The sequence below is a fragment of the Ostrinia nubilalis genome, chromosome 13, assembly GCF_963855985.1.
Source record: "Ostrinia nubilalis chromosome 13, ilOstNubi1.1, whole genome shotgun sequence".
NCBI classification, from domain to species: Eukaryota; Metazoa; Arthropoda; class Insecta; order Lepidoptera; family Crambidae; genus Ostrinia; species Ostrinia nubilalis.
Window position 1 is genome coordinate 1,634,681 of NC_087100.1, and position 14,080 is coordinate 1,648,760.

Sequence of the window (14,080 nt, forward strand, 5' to 3'; positions counted from 1 at the left end):
ATCCCATCAAAAACAATACTTGTCAAAAAAACCAAGTCTCGCAACTCAGTTGTTCTACGGTAAAAAGTTGTGAGATCCATGTAATACCAAGTCCAGGCCAGGAAATCTTTAACGTTTTACATAAATATATTGACTTGGCCATCGCATGAAAACACGTGTAAATTAAATTATTTAGTGCGATGGCCAAGTCAATAATTTATGTAAAACGTTAAAGATTTCCTGGCCTGGACTTGGTATTACATGGATCTCACAACTTTTTACCGTAGAACAACTGAGTTGCGAGACTTGGTTTTTTTGACAAGTATTGTTTTTGATGGGATAAATCTATTCATAAGCATAGATTCTAATTAATAGTTTTTCTAATACGGCGTCACGAACCTAGACATTTATTTTATAAATTAAATAAATTAATAAAGATTTATGTGTCTATAATTTTTTTTTCGACGGGGCTCTTTATGCCTTAATCTCTAACGCCCGTATTCACAAACGACGCTTGCTTAAGTGAAGCAGCAAATGAACGCACAGCGTTGACCAGAGCTCTGTGATTGGTTCGTATGTCCCCCTGTGACCTCATAGTAATGTTTGTGAATATGAACGTAAGCTTGGCAAACTGAAGTGTGATGGCATGGTGTATACAGCTGCCCATCCCCCTAAGTCTGGACCCCTTATGCCCGACTTAATCCCTAATTTTTAAGTGACCCTTTGAAAAAAAAACCTGTTATGTGTTACCATAGGGGTCACTTATAAATTAGGGATTCATGGTGAAAAATTAGTCACCCGTGGGGGTGGTGCTATTCTATTTTTTGAAGGAGAAAGGAGGCTATGTAGCATGCTTTTAGCGCCTGATATTTCGTCTCGGTTAATTTCACGCGCCGCCGACATTGGGAGTCTTCACGAAGTACGTAGTGAGTGTGCCTTTTCCCTTCACGTAGGTGGGACCGCGGCATTCGCATGTGTAGCCCACGTTCATAAGGACTCTGGTGACAGAAAATGGGTGTTTATTATGGTTTTAGGGTTATTTTTATGTGAAAAGGTTGATTACGATTGACGAGTTAAAAAATGTGATTGAGGAATCTAATAACTTTAGTTGCTCCTACCTATAAAGAGAAAGCAAAATCACTGGTTTGGAAATCAAAGAGTAAAAATATCTTGAATTTTATTTAGCGCTGTTTTCAATGACCTTTAATGACGCCTTTATTGACTGACCCTTACCAGTAATGACGCTGCGCTGGTAACAGTGTTAATTTCATGTCGCAAATAATACAGAGCAATGACTCACTTGGCGGTCTCAATCCTAGGTGACACCAGTAGAGTTAAACTGGTCCTAATTAATTGGTGTCGCTAACCGTCGTCACAGTCTTACTTATAGAGAGCAATGTCTTACTTGGCGGTGTCCTCGGTGACATGTATGCTTCTCTACGCTATAGCTGACCCAAATTTTTGTCACACTAGTGCTCTACAATAACTTACTTGGCGGAGTCCTAGGTGACCTGTATGCGGGCCATGACCCCAGTGAAAACCCTACGCTATTTCTGGCCCCAATTTCGTGACACTAGTATGCATTAAGCAAGGCAACAACTTGGCGGTGTTCTAAGTTTATCCCATTGTATGTTTTATGTGACCTCTGTCTTTTGTTATGTCCATTGCAATAAATCTTTCTTTCTTTCTTTCTGTGACCTGTATTTGACTCAAGGCCCTATTGGAGTAGTATCGGCTTTACTTTCGCGTCACTAGTATACAGGCCAACGCCTTACTTATCGGTGTCATTTGTGTGTGACCTTTATGAAGTTAGTAGCTATAACCACAGAATAATATTAAGTACTACGTACAGAAGTTTTACTTCACGAAGGTATTTAAAAAAATGTATGCTCAATGTCATTAACAATATGGTGTAATTTAGCCTGTCTCAAGAGTCAAGCACCATTTTGTTGACAAACGTCAGTGATCGGCACTGCGCCGAAGCTATAGGGCCGACTTCGGTAAAATGATGTGACGTGAGGTGCCAAACTGCGGAAAATGGCGGAGGAAATACAAGATTTAGCATGAATTATCATGAATAATATTAACTACTTATTTACCTCTCTGTGTCTTGAGGCAACTTAAAAAAGAACATTCTGTGTTTTTATTATTATTTAGGCAGTTACTGCTCACTATTTAGAACACCATTTTCTTTATTTTCTTCCATCATACACAAGAATACGCGTGCGTGAGTCAATGTTCGCTCGTATGTGAGGCCTTGTCGAATAGTATCCTGTAGGTGGGCCATCGTGCGTGTTTTGTTTTCGATGTAAACTCGCGGAGATCAACAGGCCTGCTATAACTGGCTCTAAAATTTTGTGTCGCTAGTATTATACAGAGTAAGGACTCATTTGGCGGTGTCCTCGGTGACCTGTATGCGGCCCTTAATGCCGGTGGAGTCTGTACGCTATACCTAGCGCACTATACAAGGCAAGGACTCACTTGGCGGTGTCCTCGGTGACCTGTATGCGGCCCATGACGCCGGTGGAGTCTCTACGCTATACCTAGTGCACTATACAAAGCAAGGACTCACTTGGCGGTGTCCTCGGTGACCTGTATGCGGCCCATGACGCCGGTGGAGTCTCTACGCTATACCTAGCGCACTATACAAGGCAAGGACTCACTTGGCGGTGTCCTCGGTGACCTGTATGCGGCCCATGACGCCGGTGGAGTCTCTACGCTATACCTAGTGCACTATACAGGGCAAGGACTCACTTGGCGGTGTCCTCGGTGACCTGTATGCGGCCCATGACGCCGGTGGAGTCTCTACGCTATACCTAGCGCACTATACAAGGCAAGGACTCACTTGGCGGTGTCCTCGGTGACCTGTATGCGGCCCATGACGCCGGTGGAGTCTCTACGCTATACCTAGCGCACTATACAAGGCAAGGACTCACTTGGCGGTGTCCTCGGTGACCTGTATGCGGCCCATGACGCCGGTGGAGTCTCTACGCTATACCTAGTGCACTATACAGGGCAAGGACTCACTTGGCGGTGTCCTCGGTGACCTGTATGCGGCCCATGACGCCGGTGGAGTCTCTACGCTATACCTAGTGCACTATACAAAGCAAGGACTCACTTGGCGGTGTCCTCGGTGACCTGTATGCGGCCCATGACGCCGGTGGAGTCTCTACGCTATACCTAGTGCACTATACAAAGCAAGGACTCACTTGGCGGTGTCCTCGGTGACCTGTATGCGGCCCATGACGCCGGTGGAGTCTCTACGCTATACCTAGTGCACTATACAAAGCAAGGACTCACTTGGCGGTGTCCTCGGTGACCTGTATGCGGCCCATGACGCCGGTGGAGTCTCTACGCTATACCTAGTGCACTATACAAAGCAAGGACTCACTTGGCGGTGTCCTCGGTGACCTGTATGCGGCCCATGACGCCAGTGGAGTCCATGCGTGAGGCCACGTTGACGGTGTTCCCCCAGATGTCATATTGAGGCTTTTGAGCGCCTACCACGCCCGCTATCACTGGCCCGTGGTTCAGACCTAATACATAGTGAACACAAATGACTTGGAGAGTGTCCAATGGCATCAAGATTCAACGATATACATAGTGAACACAAATGACTGGGAGAGTGTCCAATGGCATCAAGATTCAACGATATACATAGTGAACACAAATGTCTGGGAGAGTGTCCAATGGCATCAAGATTCGACGATATACATAGTGAACACAAATGACTGGGAGAGTGTCCAATGGCATCAAGATTCGACGATATACATAGTGAACACAAATGACTGGGAGAGTGTCCAATGGCATCAAGATTCAACGATATACATAGTGAACACAAATGTCTGGGAGAGTGTCCAATGGCATTAAGATTCAACGATATACATAGTGAACACAAATGACTGGAAGAGTGTCCAATGGCATTAAGATTCAACGATATACATAGTGAACACAAATGACTGGGAGAGTGTCCAATAGCATTAAGATTCAACGATATACATAGTGAACACAAATGACTGGGAGAGTGTCCAATGGCATCAAGATTCAACGATATACATAGTGAACACAAATGACTGGGAGAGTGTCCAATGGCATCAAGATTCAACGATATACATAGTGAACACCAATGTCTGGGAGAGTGTCCAATGGCATCAAGATTCAACGATATACATAGTGAACACAAATGTCTGGGAGAGTGTCCAATGGCATCAAGATTCAACGATATACATAGTGAACACAAATGACTGGGAGAGTGTCCAATGGCATCAAGATTCAACGTTATACATAGTGAACACAAATGACTGGGAGAGTGTCCAATGGCATCAAGATTCAACGTTATACATAGTGAACACAAATGACTGGGAGAGTGTCCAATGGCATCAAGATTCAACGATATACATAGTGAACACAAATGTCTGGGAGAGTGTCCAATGGCATTAAGATTCAACGATATACATAGTGAACACAAATGTCTGGGAGAGTGTCCAATGGCATCAAGATTCAACGATATACATAGTGAATGAACACAAATGACTTGGAGAGTGTCCAATGGCATTAAGATTGAACGATCATGACACATGTCACGACTAATGCTAAGCCAGGGACCTTTTTGGCACAGGGCACTCAAAGCTATTTTAATTTGATTAGGATAAGGTTTAATTTTGTTATTAGTATGTATTATCTTGTATTGTGTGCCAAATAAATGATTATATTCTATTCTTATCACTGGCCTGTAGGTCAGACCAATGACCGCATGGTCATTAATAGCATGGTCCTTCGAGCCGGATCTGAACCAGCGACTCTTTTTCTGATGTACAGTAAAATTCTTCATAGGTTACTGTCAGTAGCCTGGACTATAATTTTAGATAAAACAAGACATTAGCTCTAAACAGCTTTAGCTTTTCTTTGACAAAATTACCAAAGTAAAGGAAAGCAAGAGTGATGTTTTCATTCTTTAAATAATATTTTAACACCTTGTTGAGGTTGGACTATTCACTACAAAATACTAACTCACCTATCCTAAGTTTGAACCTCTGGAAGGATTCCCTGTTGATTTGGTCCAGTATCGTCATTAGTGCGATCGCAAACTCCACTAAAATGGCTACCGTGTGTTCTTCTTTACGATTTGCGTCCTAAAATCATAAAACAAATAGGTACTAAGTAAGTTTAAAATACAACAAACATGGCCTAGAAATAAGCCGCATAAATTAGATCGAAAATGTATTTATGACTTACAATTTGTTCCTCTTTCCCAGGCCTCAGTCCTGACGCGATCATGTAAGTACTTCCTATCGTCTTGATTTTTTCTATGCAGCTGAACTTTGGTTTCAAGAGCAACTGAAAGGAAAATTAATTTTCATGTGAATGGTTCAATCACTTTTCCGAAAGTTCGCTTACGAAAGTCTTTAAGAAGTTTAGGAATCTGGGCTTCGGATTCCTTGGGCATACTCATAGATTGATGCTGAAATTAATGGCGATGAAAGAACATAATTTATTTGAACATCAGGCATCATCCCCAACCAGTCTGGCTAACATAGGGTAGACCAAGTCCTCCTGTCGCCTCAGGTAAATAACGAGAGGGTCGTGCTAACTCCTCCAGTGGGGACTAAATGTACTGATGCTGATATTTAAGAAGATACTGATGATGATGACAGTGATGATGATTTATATGAAGAAGACGAAGATGATGATAATGACTACGACTATGACGGTGATAATGGTGGTGGCGGTGTTGATGATGATATACACATGGCTGATGATGATTACCTTGTCGAAGTCGCAGATGATCTCATTGAGCAGACGCAGGCACTCGAGCCCCTGCTTGTTGACGTCGGTCTCGTCGTAGAACTCCTTATAGTTGGGAATCGATGCGAACATTACTGCGATGCTGGAGTAACGCTCGTGGTATAAGTCCTCCTGGATAATCAGGGTAAACAAGTTAATAGAACATCAAGGTGGACCGACGACCTCATATGGGTAGCAGGGAGGCACTGGCCGTAAGCCGCTACCAAACGGTCAGTCTGGCAATCATTATGGGAGGCCTATTCGGCAGTTAACTTCCTGTGGCTAAAATTATGATGATGAAGAAGTTATTAGCATCTTGGCAATTAACACCAGTAAATTGGTACACTTTTTTGTTTCGTTGTTATGTTATGGTGACAGATTAACGCCACTTTTAAAACAGCGTTACATTTGTCCCTACTGGGAATCGAACCCGTAACTCTCAGGTTCTTAGTTAGGTGGTTTTATCACACGATACATACCTCTGAAGCAACTGAAGTCAAGAAGTGTTGCGCTACGTGAGCTGGTAAGATGTTTTCTAAAAGAATCTGCAACAAAAAAACTACTGTACTATTTTGTAGGTTAATTGTAACAGAGTCAAGCACCTAGCCGAAGATACGAAGACAGTTATTTTAACAAATGTTTGTGCTCGGAAAAGAGTAGAATCCTGATATATCTGGTAAGAGTCTAATGCCCATTTTCACCATCAATCCCTAATTTTTAAGTGACTTAAGAGTCACTTAAAAATTCCTGTTATTTGTTACCACAGGGGTCACTTAAAAATTAGAGATTGATGGTGAAAACGGGCATAAAAGACCGGACTTATCCGATCAAAAGACTAAAAGTTCGGACAAATTGAATCACTTAACCTAACCATACCTTGTTGATTCCTCGCATGGTTTCCACCTCCTCCTGTTCAAACTTGAGCTTGTCTTTCCAGAGGAAATCGGTGCGCGAAGTGAACTCGATCTGACGATCCATCACGTGCAGTAAGGCCGCTACGAACACCAATACTAGGCCTGCGCGAGCCGCCCATGGTACCATGGAGAATCTACAAACATAAAATTGTTCAAACGGTCAATAGTGAAGTATTTAGGAAGACTCTAGCTCAAATAATGAAATTGGAAGTTGACGGCACATTAATAGGTATTCATGTGCCGTCAAAGTCAGTGAATGAATTACTGGACTGAATCCTTAAGAGAGATAATGAGGGCTATCGTTTTAGCGCTCACCAGTTAGCGCCACTGTAGAGTAAGGTCCTGTCACTTGCTAGTAGCGAAGACAGTGGCACCAACTGGTGAGCGCTAAAGTGGTAGGAGGACTATCGCATTTGCACTCATCAAGATGGCGCCACTGTAGAGTAAGGTCCTGTCAATCGCCGGGGGTACCAACTGTTAAGTATAAAAACAATAGCCCTCATTGCATCCATAATGTCTATTACTTACAAATCATGTGATACTACCATTGGTATACTCGTATCAGAGTAAGTAAATATAAATGAGAAGGCGCAACACCCGCTAATCCACGCTAAATTTTGTCAGTGTGTGCATACGTATTGGCGCGCTCACATACAAACCGCGCTCGGTGCGTTTCTATGAAGATAACGTACTCATTTGTATTTACTCTGCTCGTATATTCAGTTAGATGGACAGATAAAATCGGCACAACAACAGAGGATTCCCCAACTCATCTAGCCAGCGTGGGAAGTATAAGCGAATTTTCCATTTTCCTCTAATTGTATTAGTAGAGATTGAGTGACCTAAAAACGCAGCGTGGGACGTCCACCTACAAGGTGAACCGACGACATCGTAAAGGTAGCAGGGAAGCGCTGGATGCAGGCCGCTACCAATCCATCAACGTGGAAAGCATTAGGGGAGGCCTATGTTCAGCAGTGGACGTCCTATGGCTGAAATGATGATGATGATGTTGATGATGATGATGATGATGATGATGATGATGATGATGATGATGATGATGATGATGATGATGACGATGATGACGATGATGATGACGATGATGATGACGATGACGATGATGATGATGATGATGACGACGATGATGATGATGATGATGATGATGATGATGAGTGACCTGATGACGAAGATGATCAGCTAGAAAAAAAGATTTAAGTCGTATCTCAAATCACTTACTCGTTGCCCGATTCCAGGCCGTGGTAATGGTCAAATAGGTCCGAAGCAGCGAACATGGAGATATGAGTGGCGAGTGTCGCGCACATAAGGACCAGCTTGAGAACGAAGCCCACGCGCAGAAATACCGAAATACACGCCAACGTGATCACCGAACTGTATAGGTAGCTCTGAAATTTTAACATTTAACACATCTAAATATATAAAAGGAGAAACTGACTGACTGACATATCAACGCCTAAACGGCTAAAAGTAGGCACTTGAAATTTGGAAGGGACGTAGCTTAGATACCGTAGAGGTGTACTAAGAAAGGAATTCCCGAAATTCCCACGGGAACGGGAATTAGCGGGAAAATCCTTTTATATGAAAAATCTAAACCGCTTAAGTTAGACGCTTGAAATTTGGCATGCAGGTACCTTAGTAAACTAAAGTTTAGTTGCAACAGTATTTTTCAAAATTCTTACGGAAACGGGAGTTAGCGGGAAAAAACATTTGTATGAAAAAATCTAAACCGTGTAAGATAAATGAAGGGGGCAAAACGGGATCCACGACGCGTACGAAGTCGCGGGCGGCCGCTAGTTGTTCATAAAACGGGAATATTCCCACCTCTCGTTCCTAACACTGCAACTCCTGTGTAGCCAGGATCTACAGCTTGACCGCCAATAAAAACCCAACCAGTGAAGGTCAAGTTTGTCCCGGGGAAAAGTAAAACTGTCATTAGACCCGCAACGATATTAATCAGATGAACATAGGAGGAGTTCGAAGTTACAGTCCATATTACAAAATCAAAAGGTATCACAGTATGGAATGGTTGGACTAAAGCCGAGGCTTATATTCAGATGTGGACGTCCTATGGCTGAAATGATAATGATGAACATGATGATGAATAATTACTTACAGGAGCTGAATCCACTTCAGAAAAATACAACGTTGGCGTGACGCTAATCAATGTGCTGTTGACTTGTTCTGAGCCATTTCTTATGGATATGGGTATTTCTTCGATCATTGTTGGTTGAAACTGAAAAAGCCAAATAAATGTTTGTATAAAAAAAAGATAGATAGTTTGTAGGAATTTTTTTTTTTCTATAACTCAGTTGGTTTAATTATTGAAAGCATATTTTATTCAATAAACAATAATTTTATAATATATTTACATAAACTTAAAATTATTATTATGTTACTATACATAAGATCTAGCAGGTATTGTTGTTGAGCTACTAAAAGTTTAAAATACTTACCAAATTGATCACAGCACAAGCACCAATGAGTAGGACCGATACAATGAACATTGTCAGCCTGATGAAACGATTACTCGCCACCACCTGGAATATGGAAAAGTAGTTTTATTAAACAGCAAAATCGGGATTTGATTTCACTACGTACAGCCTTTATTAGTCTAGGATGAATAAATTAGCTCATAAACTTCTCCGAGACTTATAGAATTATCAATGTAATGATTCATTTACCAAAAGTACAGGTCTAGGTAGTAAACTTATCTCACCAACCTGTCCGGGTTTCGCACAATAATTGTCGGCGTATACAGGGTGTCCCGTAATGCAACGTCAAGGCGGAACTGGGTGTTGAGGCAAGTTATGCTGGTTATCAGAAAAATAAAAAATAAATCTATGTGGCATTTTGTCAAAATAATAAGCATTTAAAAAAAAAACAATAAAATCTACTCCCGGTGACGGTCTTTTTACTCGTGTGCCACAAATCTTCACTTTTTCCAAAATTTTTTTTTGTTATGTAACCCTGAATAATGCTTCTCTAAATTGTTATCAAAATTACAAAACCAGCTGCTCCAGCTTGGATGAAAAAAATACATTATTCCCGAAAAACATTTCTAAATAAACATTTTGCTTAGTTTAAACTGACTGTACTGAAAAAAAAATGTACTACGCGAGTATGGCCAGTGACGTCATAATTTGGCATATTTAGTAAGGCTTCCAAAATGGTATAACACTTGGTAAATTCTTGCTGTAATTGTCGACAATTTTTGGTTTTTTGGAAATAATCCCGTTTTTAACTTTATCTACCTTGGTTAAAAAATATTATTCTAATGTGCCCAAAATTCAAGTTTCTGGCTTAAGTGAGGTGGAGAAAGCCATTTTAAAAGGTATGAGCGGAACGGAGAGGGCCATTTACCAAGCAGGGATGTTATGGATATCCGTAACCGTAACCGAAACTGATTCAAAAGTTACGGATAGTTTCGGATAAAGGCGGAGTCTTAAGGGTACAATTCCAAACTGCAAAACTCTATGAAATGTACGAGTAAAAAGACCGTCACCGGGAGTAGATTTTTTTGTTTTTTTTTTGAATGCCTATTATTTTGACAAAATGCCACATAGATTTTTTTTATATTTTTCTGATAACCAGCATAACTTGCCTCAACACCCAGTTCCGGCTTGACGTTGCATTACGGGACACCCTGTATATCATCAGGCACATCAGATAACTGGTGCATACCTTTTCTAAACATGCGGCCTTCGTAGGTACCACGAGAGTTAGACGAACACCATCTCCATCAACGTGATGAAGGTAATTGTCTAACTTAGCTCACAAATCTGTCCGAAGAAGTAACAGGTCCAGACAGTAAGTTTATCTCACCAACCTGTCCAGGCTTCGTACAGTTGTCGGCGTATATGTCATCAGGCACGTCTGATAGCGGGTGCATCCCTCACCTGAACACGTCGTACCACGAAAGGCTGACGACACCATCAGCGTGATGAAGGTAATTGTGTAACATAGCTCACAAACCTGTCCAGAGAAGGTCCGGACAGTAAACTTATTTCACTAACCTGTCCGAGCTTCGTACAGTTGTCGGCGTATATGTCATCAGGCACGTCAGATAGCGGGTGCATCCCTCTCCTGAACACGCGGCCGTCGTACCATGAGAGGTAGACAAATACCATCAGCGTGATGAAGGTAATTGTGTAACTTAGCTCACAAACCTGTCAGGAAAAGTACAGGTCTGGACAATAAGTTTATCTCACCAACCTGTCCGGGCTTCGTACAGTTGTCGGCGTAAATGTCATCAGGCACGTCAGATAGCGGGTGCATCCCTCTCCTGAACACGCGGCCATCATACCAGGAGAGGTAGACGAACACCATCAGCGTGATGAAGGTCGGCCCGAAGGCTGCGTATAGGACTATGCCCCTGGAATGGAGAGTGGAGCTTGATTATTTATGGAAAGTACTTTCGTGATCTACTTTTTTGGTAGACAATGCTTTGAATATTTTGAAAGTTGCCGAATAATAAAGTGTCAAAACCTTGGGTCAAAACTGGAGTCTAGATTTTGGGAAGCTGTGAACACCTCATATTGTTCCGAATGAAATCGAAACCAGAATCGCCGAGTAGCATTTTTAAGCTCTTAAATGGAGAGATCTTGGAGTCGGTCGGTAAGATGAGCAGTACTAACCTCACGGCAAGCATCATTCTGCAAAATGGCTCTTGAACTAGATTACTTGAGCGTCCCTACTAAGTCTAGCTAGAGTCTAGTAGAATTCTGGTCAGCAGCTGTATTTATAGTTCCTGAACTAGAATATCCACACTGAGTCGAGCTACAAACTGTAGTCAGTAAAGCTTCAAATCAAAACCAACCTGTGTACGGTCAGCAGCTATAACGTAGCCAGTAACGCGAAGAGTGCGGTAGGCTCTTTCTTGAGACTTGTTCTTGAACCATAGTATAGCTAGAGTCTGGAGTTAGGAAACTACCAACCTGCAACAGCTACAATATGGCTCTTGAACTACCCATTCTGAAGTATAATAGCCAGGAGTCAACAAAACTGTCCTGGGTCTTGTCAACAGTTGCAATACGGCTTGAACTATTCATACTAAGCTGCTCTAGTGTGTGTGAGTACAGTCAGCAGCACCGATCTGTCTACAGTTAGCTGCATTGTTCTTGAACTAAGATGACACTGAGTCGAGCTATAGACTATAGTCAGCAGAGCTAAACTATAAACGGTTTTTACGGTTAGGGGCCATCCATAAAGTACGTCACACGAATTTCATGATTTTTTGAGCCCCCCTCCGTCCTTGTCACAGGTGGTCACATTTCTGAGAACCCCCCCTCCCTAGTGTGACTTCACATGTTTTGCAATTTCACATCGAAAAATTATTAAATTAAAACAGCAGTTCCGAAATTAGTTTTATTTCCATTTGAATTAGGAGTACTTTTTTATGAAATCAACATTATATCAAATATTTGAAACAATTGAAATGTGATGTCACGAAACTAAGGACCCCTCCCACCCCTTGTCACACCATGTCACACTTTGTCGACCCCCTCCCCCCCTTTACGTGTGACGTACTTTATGGATGACCCCTTAGCATATCCAATATGGCTTTTTAACCACCTGTACTAGAGTCTGGAGTAAGTAAGCTACCAACCTGTGTACGGTCAGCAGCTGCAACGTAGCCAGTAACGCGAAGAGCGCGGCTGCGCACGCGACGTTATACTTGAACTGTGCGTCGGGTTGTGCGCGGTAGGCTCGTTCTTGAGACTTGTTCTTGAACCAGAGCGTCACGCGGTTCATGCCTTCCGCAGTCGTGCTGGAAATGAAGAACAATACACAATCAAATTCAAAACTCAACATTCAGTACCCAAACCCATCATTGTCATAATCAGATCTAATGATCTGATTATGTCTGTACGTGTATGTAGTGAACTTAGTCTTCACTGCAGGAGCTAGACACTTTCTAATTTACCACAGGCAAATTGAGGATTTGGGTGACGAGAAAATAAACACAAAAAAATTAAGTACTATTATTGTTTTCACCAGTAAGAAGTTCTTAATCAATGCAGCGAAAATTGAATCTAAGTTTGAAATAAAACAATGAAAAAGGAAAATCCAAAACTCACCTGCATTCACAGCACGTTGTTCTTTGTGGCAATAAGTTTTGTTCGATCATGGCTAAGCTCTGAAAAACACAGAATAAATCAATTTAATATCTTCGAATTTAATACATAAAAGCGAAACAATATTAGGTAGGTATATTCTAGAAACTCACAGAAATTCCAATATTCTTGGCAAGAGTGGAATCAGTGATATTGGCGAAAGGCTTGTCAGCTCCCCAACATTCGACATACTTTGTCATTTTGCTCGAAGGGCGAGATCTGCTTGGCACCCCAGGGGTAGCTGGAAAGGGTGACAATCATATTAAGTCTTAAATATGAAGAAACTTGAATAATATTTACAAAGATTCATGCTATATTTCAAGGACAATGCCAGCTCTTCAGTTGTATTGGAAGATTCAAGATACAATAATAAAACATACAAGAACTGATATCGGAAGACTTCACAAAACGTAAACATCTAAGTAAATGAGTAGAAACTCCAGGAAAATGAACTATACACAATACACGTGTACATTATCATCGTTGAAAAGGTATAACAATACGTGCTCCAAAAGATTAAAGAATCAGTTTTGAATCTTTCGGGGAATCAAATGAATTTGAATTCTATTGAGATGCAGTACAACACGGGTTACATGGTGATGATACTGATAAAGTTAACATACAAAGGGAACCGGGATTAATATTGTCAAACTAACTTAGAGATTCCACCGAAATTGTACTTAGCATCCTAAGAAAAAGTGTCGGTTGTAACGTATCCGAAGGAGTTGAAGGTGACGCTGATTCATCAGAACAATCTTCTGGAGAAAAGACATTAATAAATATTAACTACACTAGTCAGATTTCAAGAGCTAAATAAGATATTGAAGATCTATGCCACATACTCTCGTATCTTTTAATGCCTTGACTTGTTTATTAGAGAATCACAGAGTTGTATACAAAAGCCCATGTATAGTTTCAATTTTTTTTGATCCTGATGTAAAAACTTCTGTCTCCAATCTATTATCAAAACCGCCATCAAAACCCAACCAGTGAAGATTGAGACTATTATTATCGAAATGTAACGTCTTTAACGCGTAATTAATTCTGTTAGAAGAATAAAGACGGATTTTGAAGTTCTTGTTAAATACATACCTGTTCCCATAATGGGACTAATAGCACCGATGATGGAGCCGCTGCGACTCTTTGGCTTGACGGTGACGACTGTGCCGTTCCCCATGCCTTCCCCAGGGCTGGTGGCAGGATTGCCTTCGAAGGCGACTGTCTTCCCACCATCCACCTTCACTGAGGCGCGGCGACTGAGTTCTGGAAAATGAA

The 14,080-nt window shown here is 41.5% G+C and overlaps 1 protein-coding gene across 1 annotated transcript in view; it reads right to left on the reverse strand.

Annotated features, from left to right (window-relative positions):
* Positions 1-324: 324 nt before the first annotated feature.
* The window catches only part of LOC135077388 (adenylate cyclase type 2-like), a 32,075-nt gene continuing 18,319 nt past the window's right edge, over positions 325-14,080 (reverse strand). Inside the window, exons 5-19 of the mRNA XM_063971919.1 lie at positions 13,898-14,068; positions 12,919-13,046; positions 12,770-12,828; positions 12,298-12,459; positions 10,905-11,064; positions 9,146-9,229; positions 8,806-8,925; positions 7,911-8,077; positions 6,640-6,811; positions 6,243-6,308; positions 5,746-5,895; positions 5,215-5,316; positions 4,994-5,111; positions 3,371-3,515; positions 325-977 (exon numbers count right to left, since the gene is read on the reverse strand). Of these exons, the coding sequence (XP_063827989.1) occupies positions 866-977; positions 3,371-3,515; positions 4,994-5,111; positions 5,215-5,316; positions 5,746-5,895; positions 6,243-6,308; positions 6,640-6,811; positions 7,911-8,077; positions 8,806-8,925; positions 9,146-9,229; positions 10,905-11,064; positions 12,298-12,459; positions 12,770-12,828; positions 12,919-13,046; positions 13,898-14,068 (1,916 nt within the window). The 3' untranslated portion in view covers positions 325-865. The remainder of the gene's footprint in view (positions 978-3,370; positions 3,516-4,993; positions 5,112-5,214; positions 5,317-5,745; positions 5,896-6,242; positions 6,309-6,639; positions 6,812-7,910; positions 8,078-8,805; positions 8,926-9,145; positions 9,230-10,904; positions 11,065-12,297; positions 12,460-12,769; positions 12,829-12,918; positions 13,047-13,897; positions 14,069-14,080) is intronic.